Source organism: Crocodylus porosus, unplaced genomic scaffold, assembly GCF_001723895.1.
Source record: "Crocodylus porosus isolate Cpor-Errol unplaced genomic scaffold, CroPor_comp1, whole genome shotgun sequence".
NCBI lineage: Eukaryota > Metazoa > Chordata > Crocodylia > Crocodylidae > Crocodylus > Crocodylus porosus.
Genome location: NW_017728886.1, coordinates 160273897 through 160296607, shown reverse-complemented (window position 1 = coordinate 160296607; position 22711 = coordinate 160273897). Strand labels below are relative to the sequence as shown.

Genomic DNA, 22711 nt, shown 5'->3' with positions numbered 1-22711 from the left:
ACCAAATGATCTGTTTTCTGCACCTAATATTATTTCTGCATACAAATAATTACATTAAAAGATTATTAAGGTAGCAAAGTTAAAGAAAAAGTTAGGAAATCCCAGAATTAAGATTTCCCACATAAATCTTAGTTCAGCGTCTTATGCATATGCATTATGATACTGTCTTGAATTATGTGATCCCATATTTTTCCACAGGGCCTTTGCCTCAGACACACAATGGAACAGATCTCATTGAATAAGCAGATATTCTGTATTCAGTATTATTGTCAGTGTTCCATGTATACATACGAGGAACATACAATTAGTGGTGATAACCTGCAAAAATGTTGGTTTTAGTGGCTGGAATAGCAATGCATAAGAATCCTAGCATAGAAAGTATCATCCATAAAGTAATTATAGAGACGTAAAATAGTAAAAGAGGGCAGGGGTTGATTGCAAGGAGGAGGAGAAAAAAGAGGAGGAAGAGAAGAAAGAAAAGAAATGTATTAACAAAATTAAAAAATTACACTAAAAATTGCTTTCCACCGCAATTTCAGAGCAAGTCCTAATCTGAAAGCTTCAATAATAGAATGCATGTGGGGGAGGAGCTCCCCATGGGGTAGGAGAAATGGGCAGCAGAAAGAAAAGGAAAAAAATACCAAAGCAAGTATACTGCAAGCCTACCAATCCAAGCAGGGGGCATGCAGTTCAGGAAGTTCAGAGGAATGATAAATGATAGAGATAAAGCATGTTCCAGGAAGGCTACTACAGCAGGCTGGGCAACTGAAATTGTATGCCACTGTATAAACAAAACCTGTTAAAGACCATTAAAAAAGGCTTGGGCAAGCAGGAGCTAAATTCAACCTTTGGCTGTTAGGAGTGGAGCAACTGTGCACAAATGCACACGAACAATTTCATATAAAGAAATTAACACTTACTTTCAGTATATGTACTTAAAGAGTCTTATTCCTCCTTTTCTCTTATACAACTTCTCCCACAGCCTATATCAGAGTAGAGAGTTATAACATGACAGAACTTTAGATCTAGACTGTCTGTCATCTCAATCAATCATCCAGTAAATGGCATTATGATATAGCTTTTACTGTCCTTGATTAGAAGTGATGACAGTTCCAAATTATACTATAGTAAACTCTCCTGATGAGTGGGTAAGGACCCAGATACCTAGAGCAAAAAAACAAAAAAAAACCCTATACACCAAATGGTAAGCTGCTACTCTAATATTCTTAAGTGAAATGTATTCCATAAGAAATTGTAAACAGTTTTATGTTAGGTAGGAATGTTAAGGACCTCCAAACTTCTATTAAGATATAACAACTGGTGTTAGGACTTAGGTTGTATACGCACATTCAAATAACCTGAGAGAATTCTCCCAGGTTTGTTCTCCTGATAGAAGAACTCAGAGCTATATGTACAGACAATCAGATGCTAAGGATTTGAAAAGTGAAGAGCTTAAAGTGCCCATGGTCAATCCATGCTTCCCTGCAACACAATGTGGAGATTGCAAAGGAGGCAGGCATGTTCTACTCTTCGCTCAAACTGCTTGTGCATCTACATGTACAATTAATTTAACTGAACAAACTGGAGCAATTTGTGCCAGAGTAAACTACCCCCAGGTGCAGCATCTACATGTGCACCTGGAGGAGGCTGCTTCTGCCCTGCTGCAGGATCCAGAGGGAGCTGCAGGCTCCGGCCACAGCCATCTGGGTGTCAGCCCTACTCTTTAAAAGGCTTCCCTGAACTTTGTTCCCCAGTGTAGCAGAACCAGGATGCAGAGGTGATCATGCTGTCCCCTGGTAGCAAAACGGCCACAACCTCAACTTGATTTTAGGTACGCTCCCCTTCACTCTTGCCTCCCATGCCTTGGTGTAATTGTTATATTATGAAAAGGAAGTTGCCTATTCATCCTGTGGCAAGCACCACACCCAGCAGTGGCAGCCAAGGCACTGCATCCATGAGGCACTTGCAGACCACTGCTTCCTTGCAGTAGGGTGCCTGGGAGGCTACCCACAAACCACAGGCTCACAGTGCAACACCAGGAACAAGCACACTGAGAGCTGTCAACAAACCCCAAACTTTATTTCTATCCCCAACACATTAACAAACCCCCTCCCCACAACAACAGACCCCTCCCTCCCTCACAACAATAGACCCCACCAGCTCACACTCAATGTGTGCTACCAATAAAACACTCTTACCCCCATATTTATAGTGTCTATTTAAAAATGTCAGGGAGAAAACAGTGGGCAGGAGGTGCCTATGGTACAGAGCCCAGAGGAAGGCATCTGGGACCCCAGTCTTAGACACCACCACCTTGGTTTGGGATGACACGGCAAGCCTAGTGGGCTCAAGGGTTGGCCTGGGGACAAAGGTGGGAGCTCTCCTCCCCCTCCTCTTCCATGGGGCTGGGGCCAGCAGGGCCCATGTGGGGAGCAGGCCCTACCATGACTACTGCTCACTCAGGGCCCATATGGAGCCAGGGCAAGTGGTGGATGAAGTGGGGGACCAGGTCAGGATCTGGTGCAGAGGCTGGGGTCCCTGCCTGATGCAAGAGATGTTACACCTGCTGCCACGCTCACTGAGGGACCTAAAGCAGACCCACACATAGCTGCCAGGGAACCAACTGGGGCCACAGCCAGAGCCTGGACACCAGGCATGGCTACAAAGATGGTCAAGGCCAGCCCTGAGTCACTGATACTGGCTGTCCTCGGTGGTGGCTGTCACCCATCTCACCATGGCGTGCTTGTGCCCCAGGGAATCCACCAGCCTCTTCAGAAGGACATGGTACACTTCATGGTCCAACAGCTCCATGGCCTGTCACATCCTATGGAACTTGTGGAGCCAGTGGCAGTGGCAGTTCTGACTCTCCTCGAGCTGCTCCTCGGAGGCAGAGACCAGCTGGTCAAGGACAGCTATCCAGTCTTGTCTCCGGCACTGATAGAGCCAGTGCATGCAGAGCACACCAGCAAAGGCTGATGATGGGTTTGGAGTCCCATCTCCCCTAACGCCACGTGGTTCTCCCCCAAGTCCAGCAACTGGTTCTGCAGAGCAAAGACAGAGAAGCTATTTGTGAGAGTTTGCAGAATTTCAGAGATAATATGCATTGTACAGAGGAGCAATGCACTGCCTGCCCTCAATTTAGGGGTTGTACAGGCACAGGCACACAGGGACCACTGTAAGTTGCCAGGGTGGTCTCTGGCATGGGCAGTTGCCAGGCAAGCCTTCTGTCTCTGCTTTCACAGTAGGGGCAGGTGGGCCACTTGCTGCACACAGTCTGTCTTCCCTATACCCTACCTAGGCCAGCCATACCTGGTACCTCCCAGCAGCTGCCAGAGCAGCTCCAAAGAAACTTCCCACCTTCTCCCTACAGGCCAGGCACTTCAGTCCCTTCAGTCCCATGCCACTGGGCCTATGGCACCCAAGTCCTGGGGGTCAGGGGCTCCCACCTGGCTGGCACACAGAGCTGGTGATGTCCCACACTTCCTCCTTCCCCCTAGTGGGCCACTCCACAGAGGCACCCCAGGCCAGGCCCCCTACCATACATGGGCTGCATCTAAAGCATGTCAGAATCACCCAGGTGCACCACAATGAGATGTTTGAGTGCTCTGAGGGCTGCCTGACCCACTATACTCTGCTGATGATGATCACGACCCTTCAGGAGAAGCTGAGAAACTGGTGTGGGGCTCTGAGCTTCAAGGGTGCCCCAGACTAGCTCACACTTGCCCACAACCGGCACCACCATCTGGACGGGTATCTCTGCGCTACAACTGCCTGACCCTTGCGGTTAAGGAGTCATCGTCGCTACCATTGATGAATTTGTCCACATGTGATAGGCCCCTGGCTGGGAGCCCACTGGGTGCTCAGTAAAATTCTGAACTGCCTCCCTGTGTGTTTGTGTGGGGAGAGGGGGCTCCAGTGGTTGTGGGGGAGCTCAGGCAGGTAGGGCAGGGAGGAGAAGGTCCCTCACCCCCCATATGAGGGATCCCTGGCTCCTGGCGCACAGCCCAGGGGCAGCCAGGTAAGCTGACACAGGCACAGGTGGCTGCAGCACCACCACCCCGTCTGGCCCTGCTCCCTGTATGAGGCTTACCGGGTGGGTGTGGCAGCCGCTCCCAGTGGTCAGATGCTGTCCCTGGCCACAGAGATGAGGTCCAGATGGCCGATGCATCTGGGGCAGCAAAGCATGGTCTGCGGCCGGCTGGGCAGTGGCCCCGTCCGGCGATGAGCCGGAGCTGGCATCTGCAGGGAACATCCCCACCCCTATCTTCCTCACTGGTTGACTGCTGCCAAAGTAGCCAGAGCAGATTGTGGCCCAGGCTGCCCAAGCTGCTAGGTGAGGCTGAGGGTGGGGAACATGCCAGAGCATGGTGCAGCAGCCACAAGGTGCCCTCCCCCAGAAAGTCCTCCTGGCCTGTGGCCCCTGGCACAGACTCCTCCAGCCCACCCATGGCGAAGAACACATGAGGGGCCTTGCCAGGGTCTATGGGGCCAGGATGCTCTCAAGCTCAAGGAGAAGGGCATGGTTCTGGGGGAAGCCCCAGACTGCCTATTATGGATCCAGATGCAGATATATGGTAGCCTCAGAACCTTGGCCTTCACCCAGCACTGGTGGCTCGACTGCCAGTGACCTCGCTCCTGCAGCTGTTGAGCCATCTCCTCAAACATGTGGGCATTGGTCCACGTAGCATTGGCAAACTGGCGCTAGACCTCGATGTCCCCTCCAAATCACTATGAGTTCAGTAGTTTCATCATGTGTCCAGTTGGGCCCCCACCTCTGCATGTCAGTGGGTGCGGGGCCCAACATGGCAGCGGCTGGGAGCAGGCTCTGTGGGTGGCAGCAGGTTCAAGGAGGCTCTGTTGGGTGGCAGGGTCAACAGCAAGCTTGGGAAGTCTAGTCCGGGCAGTGGGTGGTGGCATCTGGCAGTGCGTGCTGGCCCAGCCCAGGGTAAGGGGGCCAGCCCAGACTGGCAGGGGGCACCGGGGGTTTGGGTAGGCTCTGGGTGCCTGCACTGAGTCGTGGAGGAGCTAGCTGGGGCACAAGACTGCTAAAGCTGCCAAGCCATGTGGCTAGGCAGCAGGCAGGAGTGTTGCCCCATTGGCTGGGCTGACAGGGTGCAATTTACACCCACAGTCAGTGTTCACATGTGCATTTAACCACAGTTATTTACTCCACCATAAGATAGTACTTGTCCTGGACAGTACTATCTTATGGCAGAGTTAATTAGTTTACTGCACCTAATAGCACCACATGTGTTGACAGCAATACTTTACTGTAGAGCTAATTAGTCTTCTCCACACACGTGCACATGTAGACACACTCACTATCTCGCTAGGAGAGAGAAGAGAGGATGCTGGAGTGCTATATTCTCTTCTGAGTCAAGCCATGGAATGTATAGAAATTCACTTTCCCAGAAGAAACTCTCCAAGGAGTGATTTAACCCTCCCTAGTTGTTCCAAGGTTATTTTTCTCCTGGAGTGTCAATTTTTACTATGGGAAAAAAAGCCTAAACATCTGTACACTCATGGTTTGTCCTGGGAGAGCGGCGACTCTCTCAGGAAAAATGAAATGCCTGTACAAGGCCAAACCCACTGGATTGTTTCTTAGATCTGGGTTGCCCCTGCAGTTGTGCAACAGTTTTTTAAGTGAGGTTGGACAGTCACTTAATCACTGTACCTCAATTCTCCCATCTACACCAGGACTGTCCACCTGCCTAACAACTGATTCCCTACATTGCTCTCCCCATTGCTATTGCAGCCAGAGTCTCTGGGCTTCCCCTTTCTCTTCCAGCTTTCATTGCCTGTTCCTGCCCCAGGGGCAGGGACAGTGCACTGCAACACAGCCAAGGGAAGAGAGAGGGGGAAAAGAGGGGTGAGCCTGGAGCCATGAGTGGTGTAGCAGATGGGAGGAGGCAGGGGCGGAAGGTAATCTGCAAAGCATGCAGTCTCAGGGGCCAGTGGATCACTGTGGTACAGCCCATGGATGTGTGCCACTGCTGGTTCATACTGCTGGGTATTGAACCCCTATATACTTAGAAGTTGACAGCCCTGACAACTGAGATAAATTTGTCAGTCCTACCTTTCAGCTTATCTAGTCTCTTATCCCTTGAAAGGAAACTCTGATTCTTTCCGGCTTCCTAGAACAGTGTTTTTCAACTTTTTAGATTCAAAGGCCCAAACAGGGTGCCCTAGGTAGACTCAAGGCACCCCTCAGAAAATGTCAAATCCTAGTTTTCACTCATTTTTTGACTACAGAAAGCACTGGAGCAATTCTTCTGTTGCAACTAACTCAGAGAGACCATAACAGGTTACAATGTTTTGAAACCATGGATTCCTCTCTTCTTCAGAATCTAGACACTACTAAGCAAAGCAGCAGACCGCTCTGGCTATATTTCTGTTCCACTGCCCCCAAAGCAAGGTCTTACTTCTCCCTGACTAATAAGGGAATTCTTCCCTTTCAGGTTTCATCTCAGCTCCCATCTTTTCCTAGATGATGTCAGGAACATCATTTATACTGTCTCCTGAACAGTCACATGACACTGACCTGACCTCTCTTTATTATGTGTTCCACCTGGAACAACAACTCCCAACAATTCCTGGTCTTTACGAAGATCTCAGCTGATCTCATAAAGTAGCCTCACCAGGGGAGGGGGCCGCAGGAATACGAGGAGATACCACCCGAGCAAGACAGGTGACAAATGCAAGGAGTGCCCAGGTAAGAAACAGGGGTCCAGACAGTCTCCCAAATCAGGGGGGTGGCATATGCAGCTATGCAAGGCCTTAAATGCCTACATACCAATGCTTGTAGTATGGGGAACAAACAGGAGGAACTCACCCTCAGAATAGCCAGTTCACACCCAGACATAATGGGGCTTACAGAAACGTGGTGGGATTCATCCCACAACTGGGCAGTTAGCATTAGGGGCTATAGGCTTTACAGGTGGGATACAGAAGGAAGGAAAGGTGGGGGTGTGGCGCACTATGTCAAGGAGCAATACACATCCTCTGCCAGCAGAATGGGGTCAGAGGAGGGGCAAGCTGAAGTGCTCTGGGTCAAGATACAAGGGGGCCGTGGGGAGAGGGATCTAACGGTGAAGGTCTACTACAGACCCCCCAACCAAGGGGAGGAGCTAGACTGGGAATTTTGGGGCCAGCTCGCAGAGGCACTTAAGGCAAGGGATGTAGTTGTCATGGGTGATTTGAATTACCTGGACATCTGCTGGGAGGAACAGTCAGCCAAGTTGGACTGTTCCAGGAGGTTCCTGGCTGAGATACAGGACCTCCACTTAATTCAGGAGGTGCGCAGTCTCACCAGAGGAAATGCCCTGTTGGACTTGGTCCTGGCCACAGGTGACAACCTGGTAAGAGGCCTCCAGGTTCTTGACCACCTGGGTGATAGCAATCATCGCTTGCTGGAATTCACCATCCAACACAGGGTGACAAGGGACTGCAGAAAGGCGGTAGCCCTAGACTTCAATAGGGCCAACTTCAACGAGTTGAGATAAGTGGGAGAGGCGCTGGGGTTCTCAAGAGCAGGGGAACTCAGTGCCCAAGATGAGCGGTCATTCCTTAAGGAGATGATACTCAGGGCCCAAGGGGTGACCATCCTAACAAGAAACAAGGGAGGCAAGAGTGCCCGAAAGCCCCCCTGGCTCACCAAGGGTGTCCGGGAATGCCTGATTGCCAAAAAGGTGGCATACACCTGTTGGAAGGGGAGTGCTATCACCAAAGATACCTCCTCTGCTCAGGCCTGTAGGGGGGCTGTCAGGAAAGCTAAGGCGGACATAGATCTAGGACTAGGGTCCAAGATCAAAGATAACAAAAAGTCCTTTTTCAAATATATAGGAAGGATGAAGAAAGCACCAGGAAACGTGGGGCCCTGCAAGATACTCTGGGCAATCTGGTGGTTGCGCCAGAGGAGAAAGCAGACCTCTTTAACCAATTCTTCACCTCCGTTTTCTTGCGCAAGGACTGGGACTTCCTCACCATAATGCAAGCCAGACTCGAGGGGAACCTCTCTAGACCTCAGGTTGGCGAGGAGTGGGTTAGAGAGCTTCTGGAGGGGCTGAACATGTTCAAATCAGTGAGTCCAGATGCTCTCAGGGTGTTGAGGGAGCTAGCAGGGGTTACTGCAGGGGCTTGGCATGGCTTTACAAGCGCCCGTGGTGCTCGGGCCAGGTGCCAGATGATTGGAAGATAGCCAACATGGTCCCCATCTTAAAAAAGGGAGGAGGGAGGACCCGGGCAACTACAGACCCGTCAGTCTTACCTCAATCCTAGGGAAACTCTTTAAGAAGATCATCAAGGAGCGCATCTGCGATGGGCCAGCTTCAGGGATGATGCTCAAGGGCAGCCAGCACGGTTTCATTAGGGGCAGGTCACATCAGACCAACCTGACCGCTTTTTATGATCAGGTCACAAAAGCATTGGATGCAGGTGTTGCCGTGGATGTAGTCTTTCTGGACTTCAGCAAGGCCTTGGCATCGTCTCCCACACCATCCTCATTAAAAAATTGGGCGACTGTGGCATTGATACCTACACAGTCAGATGGATTGCAGATTGGCTGAAGGGTTGTACTCAGAGGGTAGTGGTGGATGGGTCATATTTGACCTGGGGGGAAGAGGACAGCGGAGTCCCCCAGGGCTTGGTCCTTGGGCCCACACTGTTCAATTTCTTTATCAGTGATTTGGACGATGGGGTGAAAAGCAACATGTTTAAATTTGTTGATGATACCAAAATTTGGGGTGAGGTGAGCACGCTAGTAGGGAGGGAAAGACTGCAGCAAGACTTGGATAGGTTACGGGGGTGGGCTAACAAAAACAGGATGCGTTTCAATACTGACAAGTGCAGGGTGCTGCACCTGGGCAGTAGTAACCAGCAGCACATCTATAAGATGGGAAACTCCCTTCTTGAGAGCATGGAGGCAGAAAGGGATCTTGGAGTCATTACTGACTCCGAGATGAACATGGGCCAACAAAGCGAGGTATCGGTTGGCAGGGCTACCCAGACCTTATCGTGCATCCACAGGTGCATCTCAGGTAGGGCCAAGGAGGTGATCCTCCCCCTCTATGTGACACTGGTCAGGCCACAGCTGGAGTACTGTGTCCAGTTCTGGGTGCCCCACTTCAGGAGGGATGTGGACAACATTGAGAGGGCCCAGAGGAGGGCCCACCCACATGATCCAGGGACAACAGGGCAGACCCTACAATGAGAGACTGCGGGACCTGAACCTGTTCAGCCTTCACAAGAGAAGGCTGAGGGGAAACCTGGTGACCATCTATAAACTCACTAGGGGGGACCAGAAGGGTTTGGAAGAGACCTTGTCTCCCCTAGCACCCCCTGGCATAACAAGGAATAACAGCCACAAGTTGTTGGAGAGTAGGTTTAGATTAGGCATCCATAAGAACTACTTCACAGTTAGGGCGGCTAGGATCTGAAACCAACTTCCAAGGGAGGTGGTGCTGGCTCCTACCCTGGGGGTCTTTAAGAGGCTTGATGCTTACCTGGATGGAATCATTTGAGCCCAGTTTTTCTCCTGCCCAGGCGGGGGGTCAGACTTGAAGATCTACAACGTCCCTTCCGACCCTACTTCTATGATTCTACAAAGATACTTCCCTGTAATATCTCCTGGGTTTACAGGCCAGCATTCAATTATATTAATGCTCAAACTGGCTGAAGAACAGCTTTCCTGAAGGAAAGACCCTTAACACATTTTTCTTTCTGTTTACATCTTTGGGTAGCAACTAAATTTTAGGATCTCATATAGGTCAACGTAGCTCTGTTCACATATTTATTTTTCTGTAGGCTTATCTTTTTTCTCCTGGTATAAAGAACACTAAGAAAACTAACATTTTTGGCTTTAGCAGCCCAAGAGTAAAAGAAACATGTATCTTGGGAAATTCATACAGCTCAAAATTCAGCATAATTGATTTTAGCATAGCACTTCAATTTGACCTCTAAAGCTTTTAAGTATACTGTAAGGATGTCTCATAAAGCTATTTACTCTTCTGAAAGTGCAGAGTAACAGACGTGGATTGCCCTGTGAGCAATCTAGTGGGAAAACCTAAGTTTGAGGATTTAATCACCCAGAAGAGAACTATGGAAAAACAAGGAAGCAATAAGACAAAAACACTGAAATTCTGAAGGCTGAGGTCCAAGCTAGATTTCATAATGGAAGAGGAAGGTGAAGTATTCTGCTAAGAGAAAGCCAGCTGATAAACTGGGACTGCCAACAAATCATGGCAGGGACAAAAAGAATGTAAGTTCATATACAACTACAGCTGCAAATAAAACACTAACTTATTTAATACATTCAATCACTAAATTTGCAGCTTAGGCATTAAATAGCTATCAGCCATGAAAGATACGTTTTGATTACTGCTAAATTCTATATTTTCTCTTATTTTAAGGTATTACATTGGAGCTATTGTTCAAAAAAAGATCATCTTATATGAAGGCAAATACCAGGCACACTATTATAATTCACACTACCAAACTGCCCGTCATGAATGATGGTGGGGAGGGAGGGGGTGTGGAGGCAGGCAGGGACAGAGCACTGCCACCCTGAGGCCTGTGGCACCGCTGCTCTGCCTCTGGCCCCATGCACACTAATATAGGTTATGGTTAATGATATATCATCATATAATGAACAGACACAGCGGAAGAGTTAGCAAACACTAAAAGAGAAAGTGGTCTTGTCTTTGTACTCACTACAGCAGAGTTCATCATTTTAAAAAAAATATTTTTTTTTAGTATTGTTTCTAATTTCAGATAAGTTGTTTAAAAACAACCAACCAACCAGATCTGTCCACTGGACTAATAATAGGGAAGGAATGTATGGTTATAAGCTACTTGAAAACTACCGCAAAATCCATTTAGTAACGTGTTTAACAAACCAGCTTTATTATGCAGAGTTAGTCTGAAAATTCTGATAAACTTTAAAAGGTACAAGCCTGAAACATCATGTTAACAAGGGACATGAGCTCAGTGTAAAAGTCCCTAGACTGCCATAGAGAGCTGAATTTTACTCCTCCCTCCCCAGTTCAGCTTTAAAACTCTCTGATCTCTCCAATGACTCCCTCAGGCTGGGTCCAGGAGCAGAATGGATAGGCTCTGGAAGGGCTTGCAAAGTCTGACATAGTCTTTGGCATGAGGGAAATGGGTCACAAGTGCAGGGCCTTCACAGGGCAAAGGAAGATGGAATTAAAAGGGCCTCTTAGAAGTGTGCTTCCTACCACAAAGTTACATGTGATTCTGCAAGGCCCCCACTACTACAATATTAGGCACCACTTTGGTGAGTTGCAAAAATAAGGCTTCTGTTTTGTAATGCTCAACCTCCAGCCCAGGAAGCCATGTCTGGCCTGTGGGATTCCCCATAAGTCCAAAAACTGCGAGCAAGGAGCAGCAACAACATTAGTTTCTCCCAGAAGCACAGCAATCAATAAGCAATCAATAATGCCTCCCCCTCCCCAAATTTCTACACCTGTGGTCCAGATGACATGGCCCCTGCGAGCTGGACTGTGCTGATGTGCAGTTGCTCTACGACCAGAACTGGCACACAGGATCAGGCTGGTGTGGGAAGGGGTATACCAGATGGCACCCATGAACTGACTCCAGGCCCAGCTCATACTGCGTTAGGCCCATGGACTGACCCTGCACGTGGGATCCACCAAACCTGTGGACTGCCCCTACACCACTCATCTGGCCTGCAGGTCTGGAAAGTTTGAGCATTACTCTAGAGCAAGGACCATTCTATCATGATGTCTGTCCCAACATATTCCAATAGCATAAGTCAAGTTCCCCAGAATCATGAGTCTGGCTTGGAAATACTAAGCCTTTTTTAAAACTGACCTTTTTGAATATTTTTAATGCATCTTCTAATTTTTGGGACATCAAGGTGGACCTACGTCACATTTTCCTTGAGACCAGGGGGGTTTGAAACCTACTTTTTTTAAAGAATGGAAGTTAAGATTATTATATCATCATTTTTTCCAGAAGTGGCAATTTTACATGAAACAAAATATCATAGGAAATGGCAACACTTGTGTAAAGCAAGGAGCACAATGACACTTCAGCTCCAGACTGGAGTTACTTAAGGTGCTTCTGCATCACAAATAAATAACCATTCTGTATTTCAACATAGGAAATAAGTGACAGATAAATATTTGCAAGTGTGCCTGAGCTTCTATTCAAAACACCTTAAAACAAACTGCACTTTCATATTTGGGAACAAAGTTGCAAAACTAAAACCATATACAAAGTATACATTCAAACTTCGCTGCTTTCAAAGGCAGCAAGTACAGATAAACTACAAGGATAACATATGGTTTGGATATGAATGTGGTTTACATCTGTTAATGGTTAATTTGTTCAAGCTTTACTTTGCCCACAGTGGAGTTTTAGAGATGTAAAGATAAAAGTTAAATAAATGAGCCCCATTTTAAAAAAAGAATGGAGTAACAGACCTAAAATCATAAAGGTCAACTGACAAACCACCCAGCTGTCATCAATGCAACTAGCAAGCAATGCATATCATTGCAGATACTGGTCAGAGAACTAAATTTTAATCCTGATTTTAATCAGAATTTGCAGAGCTACCATACGCGAGTCACTTAAACACACAGTCTCAGTTGCCCACTTCTTTAAAACATAGGTAATGGTATTACATACTTCATTAAATAGTTATTTTTACTGTTTATGAAAGTCAGTATAATCGCACATGCCAGTCATTAGCAGAAGGTGGGATTATGATTTAGAATTTCCTGGATACACCATTGTACTTAATCCCAGAGGTCACATAGGTTTTGGCCATCAACTCCATTTTCTAGCAAAAATGTATGCATTTTTCTCACTGTTCTACATATTTATACATGATAGTTTTAAACATTTGGTATTTCATATCACTGTACAAATTGCTATGAACATAAAAACAGAAAAATGTCACTAAGTCATAGTTTCATAATGAAAATTTCTCCCAACTTTAGTTAAGAAATTAACATCAGGATTGGCACTCAGTGGGCGCATCTACATGACACATTTACTGAACAGGACACTAATTAGCTGCCCAGTAAACATCGCGTGTGTCTCTATTAGTCTAGAATAACCTAATTTACTCCACAGTAAAAACACTCTGCAGCAGTGCATGTGTAGATGCTGCCCCAGTTGGCTGGGGCACAAGAGTGCTTGAGTGCGGGAGCTGCTTGCCAGCTAGCCCTGCACTGAAGCACCCTCATGCCCCAGCCAGCCGCTCTGCAGCACACTGAGCTGGGGTGAGCAGCCCCAGGCTGGCAGGCCTGCCCCCGGACCCCACTGCCAGTTGGGCTTGCTCTGACCTGGCTCGGTGTGCTGCAGTGCTGGGCACACGTGCGAATACTGTACCCAGGAGCAATAAGCTCCAGAATTCATTGCTTTGCCTTAATTGCACATATAGATATGCTCGGTCAGTGTAAAAAAGCACTAAATGCTCAGAGTAGATCCGGGTTAACAGTTGCTATGAAAAACTTAGCTTTGAATTTCTAGACTTCAGCGTGCTTAAAATCATAAGCACAATATAACAATACGATAGTTTACGGCATTTAAAACATCTTACTAGATTCAGAGTTAGAATAACTGCCTAAACCTCAGTCACACAAAGCTATCCCCTTTCTCCAAAAAATAACAAAAATGCTGTATAAGTTACTGAATATCCAATGAACTCTTATTAGAAGCTAACTTTGAAACAAACCTAACCTTGAAATTCCTAAATCTGAAATTGCTAAGAACAATTATTATAGGCAATAATTGTTGGCTCCTGTTATAAGGACATGCAGGAAGAGCACAAACTCCCCATAAATATAACTTTCCACTTACATGTAGTACACTTTTTTCAAACACCCTTTTCCCCCTGCTACCACTGTTGCATGACCTCCTTTAAAAGGTACATGAGGGAATGATGTTTAGAGAGTCTGAGCAGGAAACCAGGAAGTAGAATGATTTGATTGTATTCCCAACTCTGCCATTTCCTCACTGTGAACTTTGGGAAATTACTTAAACTTCATGCTTTATTTTACCTATCTGGAAAACAAAGAGATATTTATCTGCTCTACAGGGCTACTAAGCTTAATTAACAAGCTGTGTAGAGACAGCTATCAAATCCTTGCCTGCAAGTGACTGTCCATAATTAATATTATTATTACTATAATGCTTTACAACATAGAAATTCTGATTAGAAAAAACCCCCCTACAATAACAGCAATTACTTCCTGTCTTCAAGAGGAACTTATTTTATCCCATGGTTTTTTTTCCATGAACTACTTCTTCTCTCCCCAGGGAAAAGCTACAAAATGCTTAAGTAATAGGGTGTATCAATGGAAAGAGGGGAAGTTCAGGTTCTTTCTTGTGCAGGGGCCAGATGCCTTTTATTTTAAGTGGGAAAAACAATAAAATCAAGTTTAGAATATTTATGTTGAAACTCAATCCTCATGGTCTTTTGACATCTGATATTTGGGTGTTGAATATTGCCATAACCCTCCTGGACCCACCAGTATTTGACAGCCTTATAGGATTACCAGGGAGGTTTTGCAGCAGTAGGCTAGTAATTTAAAACCAGGCCTCCTTATATTGTGCTTATGAATACAAGCAGATGTGTACTCACCATTCCCATACTTCTGCCACACTCCTTGAGCCCCTGAACCTAGTTAGAGCACACCCTGACAGAATGATTCACCCAGGTCTGCAAAAGATGTCCAGGTTTACCTGGGCCATCCAGGCTAAGTACAGACAGTCAAAAAGCCCGAAGCTGAATCAATTTTCAATTTCCACAGGTTTCTCTAAACTGTGTAGATTGAACCGACAACAAAGTGAACTGACATTCACTTTTAAAACCAGAAGGCAGCCAGATCCCTGAAGTGGCCCACACCAGAAGTTGGGGGGCACCGAAGCATGCCTCCCTGCCTGCCAACCACTACAGAAGGCACTGGAATGCAGCTAAGCATGGGCTCATCCTCAATCAGCTGCTCAGCACACGCACCCCAAGACCTTACTGTCCCCTTCAGGAGGACAGCCTGGGGCTTGTGTGATCCCCATGACTCAGTGGGGATTCCCCACCCCTAGCAGAGTCCCAGATCGTCACCCCTGATGCAGAGATGGCATTCCCCACCTTCCCACCCCTTATGTCCTGCATGCACACTGGTGGGAGGTGAACAATCCCTCCAGCCTGGGGTGGCAAGTGGGGAGGGGGAGTGAAAAAGCTCAGCAGAGAGGGTTTTCCCCTGTGCTTTTGCAGACCTCAGCTGCAGGTGTTGTTGGACCCCACTCGGGGTCCAGTGCCAGGCTGAGCAGGGGCATTGCCTGCCACCCCCAGCAGAGGCAAGGGCATCTGGCAAGGGGATAGAACTGCAAGCGTGGATGGGGGGAGCTGATCCAGCAGAGGGGGCTTTCCCCACCATGCCAGACTCTACCCTGGGGGCATGGTGCTGGGCCAGAACCTACCTGGGGGGCTGGTGCTGGGCTAGGTGGGTGCATGCCCTGTCCCCCCCACCCTCCAGCCCTTTGGAGGCAAGGGCAACTAGCAAGGTGGAGCTGAGGGACCCCAGCTTAGCATTCTGGGCTGCAGGAAGAGGTGAAAAGCTCAGCAGAGGGGGCTTTCCCTCCCCATGTGGTGCAGACCCCAGCTGGGGTCCCATATTAGGTGGATGCATTCCCCTGACCCCCCCAGCTCCTCAAAGGCAAGGGCAGCTGGTGGGGGGGGGGGGCTACATCAATTCCAGCCCAACTCAAGGGTCTGTGGAGGTGGGGGCCATAAGCCCCACAGAGGAGGCGTTCCCTCCCCTTGTGCTGTGCCGACCTGGGCTAGTGGAGGCCTGGGATTACTTCCCTGCCCCCACTCCTGCTTTGTTGATAGCCAGACAGCACAGCCCAGGGCTGCCCAGCATCCTGGGATGCTGGGGAACTGTGAATTAACTTGAATCTGGAGGGGATCTGGGACAGAAGTTCCATACACTGGTTTGATCTAAATCAGTTAAGTCTGATGCTACAGCCAACCAGGTTTATCTGAAACTGGTTTCTGACACTTTGAAAGTGTTTTATGTGCATCAAACTTCTGTTCTGTCATAAATTTAAGCTGGTTTCTGATCACTTAAGCCAGTAGATGTGTAACTTCTGTCCCTATTCCTATAGAAGGCTGTGATGTAGAATAAAAGAGTAATGAGCCAACTTATTCATATGACCAACACCTAACATCTGAACCAGGAAGATGCATCATGTACCACTAATTTTAAATCTTATCTGCAATAAATGAGCACCCAACAGTCCACTCCAGATTTCCTGTTTCTGCTGTATTTATTAATGAAGAAAGCTCCATAATGTCAGTAAGAGAGGGTTAGAGGCAAAGCAGACCAATTATTAGAAAATACATTGCATTTCTCCAAGGACTGTGATACCCAACAAAATCACAGAAATGTCTGGTGCATTTATATCATGGTGGCAGCATTCATTTGACTTCCTAATCCTCCAGTCTCATTACCAGTCACATGACTGAAACCACTTCAACTGTATGAATAGAATTCTTTGCATGAGCCCTTTCCTGGGTATTGTTTCTTCTCGCCTGCATGTGTTGCATAGTTGTCAGCGAGCATGTCTACACAAGACATTTATGGAGGGGCTAATTAGCTCTAAAGTAAAACATCGATGTCTACACATGCCATACTATTAGGTCACAGGAAACTAATAAATGCTGCCACAGGGTAGTACTGCCCAACACAAATACTATTCTACAGCAGTGTTGTTTAGTGCACTGCAATGCATGTGTAAATGCTGATGGGCTGGCTAGGGCTTGAGAGTGCTTCAGTGCAAGGGCTGCCTGCTGCCACACTGGAGCACTCTCATGCCCCAGCCATCCCCTCTACAACACATTAAGCCAGGTCAATCTTCAAGCACAGTGCCCAGGAGCAATACACTCCAATGCGAACTGCACTGGAATTTATTCAGCTGCCCTAGTTGCCCACATAGAAGTGCCCAGTGAGGACAATATAATAAATAACGCTGTCAAACATGCAGCCTTTGGAGAGAGGAAGAAACAGCTTGATAAAAAATTATGCAGCTACTAATAATGGCTGCATATCCTCAACCTGTAAAATTCCTAAGGCTTCTTAATACTATTTTTGTTTAATCAAAGCAAGCAAGATATGCGTTTACTCGCCATTTTAAATCTATTGTCAAACTTATTCCAATTTTAAACAAAAGCTAAGTGATTACATCATAGGTGTGTCTATATGTGCAATTAATGTGAAGCAACAAACTCTAGGGCAGTTTGCTGCTGTTGCGGGTGCATGTGTGGCTGCTGCATCCAGGAGTAGTTTACTTCTGCTCAATTTGAGCCAGGGCAGAGCAGTTTAGGACAGGGATGCCCCTACATTGCTCTGCCCCACTGCAGTAGCCAAGGAGAGCTCTAGGCTCCAGCCACAGTCACCTGCAGCCACCCACAGCCACCATCCCTGCTCTTTAAAAGGCTGCCCCACACTGTGTTCCCCAGCCACACATTTCTCTAGCCCCAAGCAGTACACAGCCTGCTGACACAGCCTTCCAGGACACTGTCTCAAGAGTCTATGTCCAGCATGCCATGGATGCCCTTTGCCCTCTGTAGTGGGTTCAAGCCACAGGGGTGGCCGTGATGTCCCCTGGTAACTGTGTGGCTCCTGCCTGACTCTGTCTCTAATGTGGCCACCACACTTTGTTTTTATTGAAGAGAGGCTGCCCACAGGCCTTAGAGAAAGCCTGAGCCCAATGAACTCCGCAATGGGTCCCTCCTGGACCCCACCAGTCTCCATCCACCCCTCACCATCTTGGCCTGGCAGTCTTCCTGCAAGGTACCTATAGTCCTAAGGGCAAATTGTGTGTGGCTCCATTCCTTCCCTACACCACAACCCAAGCCTTGTGGGTGTTATCCCTCTAGGTGTTAACTTCTCTTAGCTCCTCTCAGGAATCTCACACCCTCTAGTTCTCTCTGTCCTCTGTCTCTGGGGCATCCAACCCCTCCCTATGCCCTCACACAGTCCCTCTCGGAGACTTTAGACCCTCTAATCTCTCACTCCAGCTCTTCCTGGCCAGCGGGTCTTCTGTTCAGCTTCCTGACTCAGTCCCTTCTCTGGGCTGGGAAACCCTTTGTACATCACTCAGATCCTTTTCTGGGCTGGTGGGCACTGTTCCCTTATTCAGTCCTTCCCCTGGGCTGTGAAACTCTCTATGCCCCACTCAGCCCCTTCTTTGTGCTCGTAGGCTCTATTCCCTTGTCCTCTATCCCCACTCATTCCCTTCTCTGGGCTGGGGACCCCCTGTATCCTTCCTTAGCCCCTTCTCTGGGATGGGGAATTCTCTGTAACTCAATAATTCCAACACAAAACAAAGGGCCCTTGCCTGCATAAACATTTTATTCTCTGTCCCAGGTAATATCCTCTGGTTCCCAGGCTTGCAGAGTAATTCTGCTTTCCCTGTCTTCTTGAGTCCTTCAGGAGTCCTTTTGCCTTGCTCCAGAGAACTTTTCTCTTTAGGGTCTCAGGGCTAGGCTCTCTGACCAGCTCAGGCACTGGGCTTGTCTAGCCCCAACCAGGCCTTCTTCTGGACAGGTGAGCCCCATACCACTTAAAAGCTGCCTCTCAGGCAGCTTCTCCCCTTAAAGCATCAGGCACACCATAGTGCCCTGCTACACCCAGCAGCAGCAACCAGGACACTGTAGCCACAAGGTGCTTGCAGCCCATCTCCTCCACCACCCTTCACAGTAGAGCGCCTGGGCAGCTGCCCACAGACCCTGGGCCCACAGTACAACACCAAAAACACACACACTGCAGACAGTTTTCAACAAACCCCAAACTTTATTTCCATCCCCAACACACCAACAGACACCCCCCCCAAACAACAGACCCCCCCAACAGACCCCTTCCCACCCTCCCAACAGACTCCCTCCCTGCTCCCTCCCAACAGACACCCTCCCTGTCCCCTCCCAGCAACAGACATAATCCCTGCTCCCTCCCAACAGACCCCCTTCTACCCTCCCTCCCAACAGCCCCTCCCCCCAAACCCAATGCGCACCACCAATAAAGCGCCCTCAACCCCATGAAATGATTTACAGATATCTATTTACAACTGCCAGGTGGGAAACAGTGAGAAGGAGGTGCCTGGGGCATGGAGCCTGGAGGCAGGCACCTGGCATCTGAGCCTCCAGCACCTCAGGTCTGGGCACCACAGGGATCCCAGCAGGCCAGGAGCTGGCCCAGGGACTAGGGAGGGTGCTATCTAGCCACACCACCTCCTCCTCCTTTGGGCTGGGGCCTGCAGGGCCCACGTAGGGACCCAGCCCTGCCACAGCCACTTCCTGCCTGCTCAGGGGCTGCAAGGAGCCAGGGCAAGTGGGAGACAGCAGGCACAGTGGGGGGTGCACGCACCAGGATGTGGTGCAGAAGCTAAGGGCCCTGCCTTCTGTACGTTGCACTGTACCTGCTCCCACACTCACTGGGGGGCATGAGGCAGGCCTGCGGGTGGCTGCCAGGGGCCAGCCGGGGCTGGGGTTGAGGTTGGGGCCTGGACACTGGGTGTGGAGCCAAACATTGCCAGTGCCAGCACAGAGTCAGTGACACGCTGGTCATCCTCAGCAACAGCTGCTGCCCGTCGCACCACATCACGCTGGTCCTCCAGGGCCTCCACCAGCCTCTGCAGGAGGGCGTGGTGGGCCTCACTCTCTGCCCGCCGTGCCTCGCGGTCTTCACGATCTGACCGCTCCATGGCCTGCCACATCCTGCGGAACTCTTGGAGCCAGCGGCGGTGCCAGGTCCGACTCTCCTCGAGCTGCTCCTCAGAGACGGTCACCAACCGATCGAGGAGAGCCGTCCGATCCTGGCTCCGGCGCTGACGGAGCCGGCGCATGCGAAGCGCACCTGCAGAGGCTGCAGGTGGCCTTGGGGCCCCATCTCCCCTAATGCCAGGTGGTTCTCCCCCATGTCCAGCAGCTGGTTCTGCAGAGCAAGGACAAAGAGGCTCCTTGTGAGAATTTGCAACATTTCAGAGATAACATGCATTGTACAGAGAGGCTGTGTGCTGCCTGCCCTCACTTCGGGGGTTATGCACACACAGGCAACCAGGGACCGTGGTAAGTTGCCCAGGAGGCTCCTTCCACAGGTGGCTGTCAGATAAGACTTCCCTCCCCGCTTCCACAGCGGGGGCAGGTGGGCTGCTTGCCACAAGCAGCCTGCCTTCCCCATACCCTACCCAGGCCAGGCCACGCCAGCCCCCTCACCCCCCGGCAGCTGCCATGGTGGCTTAGAATCAACTCCCCTCCTTCTCCCTACAGGCCAGGAATTTTGCTCCTGTGCTGCCGGGCGGTGGCACCCAGGTCCTAGGGGTCAGGGGCACCCACCTGGCTTGAACATGGACCAGGTAATAACCCCACCTCCCTCCAGCAGGCCTGCTCGGGAAAGCGCCCCAGGCGAAGGCCCCCACTGCATGCAGGCTGCACCTAAGCATGCTCCTGGTCAGAATCACCTGGGCATGCCACAACTAACTGTTTGAGCACTCCAAGAGCTTTCCGAACCACTATGACCTGCTGCTGGTGATCACAATGGTTCTCCAGGAGCAACCGAGAACCTGGCACAAGGCCCTAAGCTTCGAGGGTGCCCCAGGCAAGCTCATGTTTCTCTGCAACATGCGCCACCACCTGGAGGGATATCTCTGCCTACACTACAAGTACTTGACTTGTACCTGCTGCCTACACTACAAGTACCTTCAGCCGAGGAGGAGATCGCCACTGCCATCGACGAGTTTCGCTGCATGTGATGGGCCCCTAGCTGCCTAGCTGGGAGCCTGTGGGGTGTTTAATAAAGTCCTGAACTGCCCCTGCCTCCCTGCATGTTGCGGGACGAAACTTGGCCAGGCAGGAGGAGGAGGGAAAAGAGGAGGAGGGGAGGGTCCCCCACCCCCATGTGCAGAATCGCTGGCTACAAGTGCACAATGCAGGAGCAGGTGGGTGAGCTGATGCGGGCTCAAGTGGCCACGGCTCCCTTAGCCCCCGGCCCTCCTTCCTGTGTGGGGCTTACCGGGCGGGTGTGGCAGCCGCTCCCGGCGGTCGGACGATGTCCCTGGCCGCGGAGATGAAGTCCGGCTGGCCGATGCATCCAGGAGCGGCGAGGCGCGGCAGGTGGCCGGCCGAGCAGTGGGCCCCTCCCGTGACGAGCCGGAGCTGGCGTCTGCAGGGGACATCCCCACCCTGTCCTCCTCGCTGGTGGGCCGCCTCTGGAATAGCTGGGGCAAGTGGTGGCCCGGGCTGTCTGAGCTGCCGGGTGAGGCTGAGGGCGGGGAGCGTGCCGGGACCTGGTGAGGGAGCCACGAGGTGCCCTCCCCTGGAGAGTCCTCCTGACCCACGGCCCCTGGCGCAGGCTCCTCAACTCCACCCGTGCTACAGAAGACGGGAGGGGCCTCAGTAGGGCCTGTGGGGGCCAGGATCCTCTCGAGCTCACGGAGAAAGGGCATGGTTCTGGGGGCAGCCCCAGGCTGCCTATTATGGTCCTGGACGCGGACAAATTGCGCCCTCAGGGCCTTGGCCTTCACCCGGCACTGGTGGCCGGACCGCCGGTGACCACGCTCCTGCATCCGCCAGGACATCTCCTGGAACACGTGGGCGTTGGCCCTGGTAGCACGGGCAAACTGCTGCTGGACGCTGATGTCCCCCCAGATGGCAATGAGGTCGGAGGTCTCCTCGTGTGTCCAGTTGGGCCCCCGTCCCTGGGTGTCAAAGGGTGGGGGGCCTGACATGGTGGCGGCTGAGAGCAGGCTCGGTGGGTGGCAGCGGGTTCAGGGAGCCTCTGGCAGCTGGCAGTGGTCGGCAGCGGGCTCAAGTGGTGTAGGGCTGTGGCTGGTGGCAGCGGTGCGGCCCAGTGTCCAGGGTGCAGGCCCAGGCCGGCAGGGGGCACGGGAGGGTCAGCCCCAGGCTCCAGGTTGTGGTGTTGGGCAGAGGAAGGGCTGGCTGGGGCGCAAGGGTGCTGAAGTGTAGAGCCGTGTGGTTAGGCACCAGGCAGGAGTCTGGTCCCCTGCTGGCTAGGCTGACCAAATGCAATTTACACCCACAGTCTACATGTGCATCTACACGTGCATTTAATCACAGTAAATTACCCCGCCGTAAGATAGTACTCATCTCCGACTGAGTTAATTACTTTATTGCAGCCTAATACTGCTGCACGCGTAGACAGTGATGCTTTACTGCGAAGCAAAACAGTCTACTCCGCAGTAAAGCACACGCGTAGATGTGCCCCATGTGTGCAAATATGATTTCCCATCCTCTGGTACAATAAATGTAATTTTGTTTATATACCTATTTTCTACGATATATAGCCTATCAAACCATGAGGGCATGTAGATCTACATGAAGATCAATGCTGACTCTGTCTCAGCAAGAAATGTTCAAGGAAGAACGGTAAAGAGGGCCCCAGAAATTGAACGGTCTTTACCTTCAAAAAGAATCAATCCTTTCTTTGGGGAGAATGTTGTCTTTTGATGGAAGGCTCAGAGAGAGCAGCTATCTTTGAGTTCCTCACTGCTGTTCTTCAGAGCTTTGGTACCTACATCAGGACAAGAATCATACATTAGTACAGAGCATGTTCTTCTCTCCTTACATGTATGCATGTCCTTCAAGGAAGTGGTTAACATGGTAACAAAACACAGTTTCCCTGGTTCTTTAAAGATAAAATGAGTTACA

The 22711-nt window shown here is 50.0% G+C and overlaps 1 protein-coding gene across 26 annotated transcripts in view; it reads right to left on the bottom strand.

The window, feature by feature from the left end:
- Positions 1-22711, bottom strand: part of LOC109316110 — a 396050-nt gene that overhangs the window by 157327 nt on the left and 216012 nt on the right. For 17 of the 26 annotated variants that reach the window (XM_019544020.1, XM_019544053.1, XM_019544105.1 and 14 more), the window contains 3 exons: positions 22464-22574; positions 21057-21998; positions 19021-19979 (listed from right to left, as the gene is read on the bottom strand). In XM_019544020.1, the coding sequence (XP_019399565.1) occupies positions 19477-19979; positions 21057-21771 (1218 nt within the window). In that variant the 5' untranslated portion in view covers positions 21772-21998; positions 22464-22574 and the 3' untranslated portion in view covers positions 19021-19476. Of the gene's footprint in view, positions 1-920; positions 984-2733; positions 3042-14629; positions 14708-19020; positions 19980-21056; positions 22059-22463; positions 22575-22711 lie in introns of those variants that run through there. The other 9 variants (XR_002102772.1, XR_002102773.1, XR_002102767.1 and 6 more) reach the window with 8 other exon arrangements.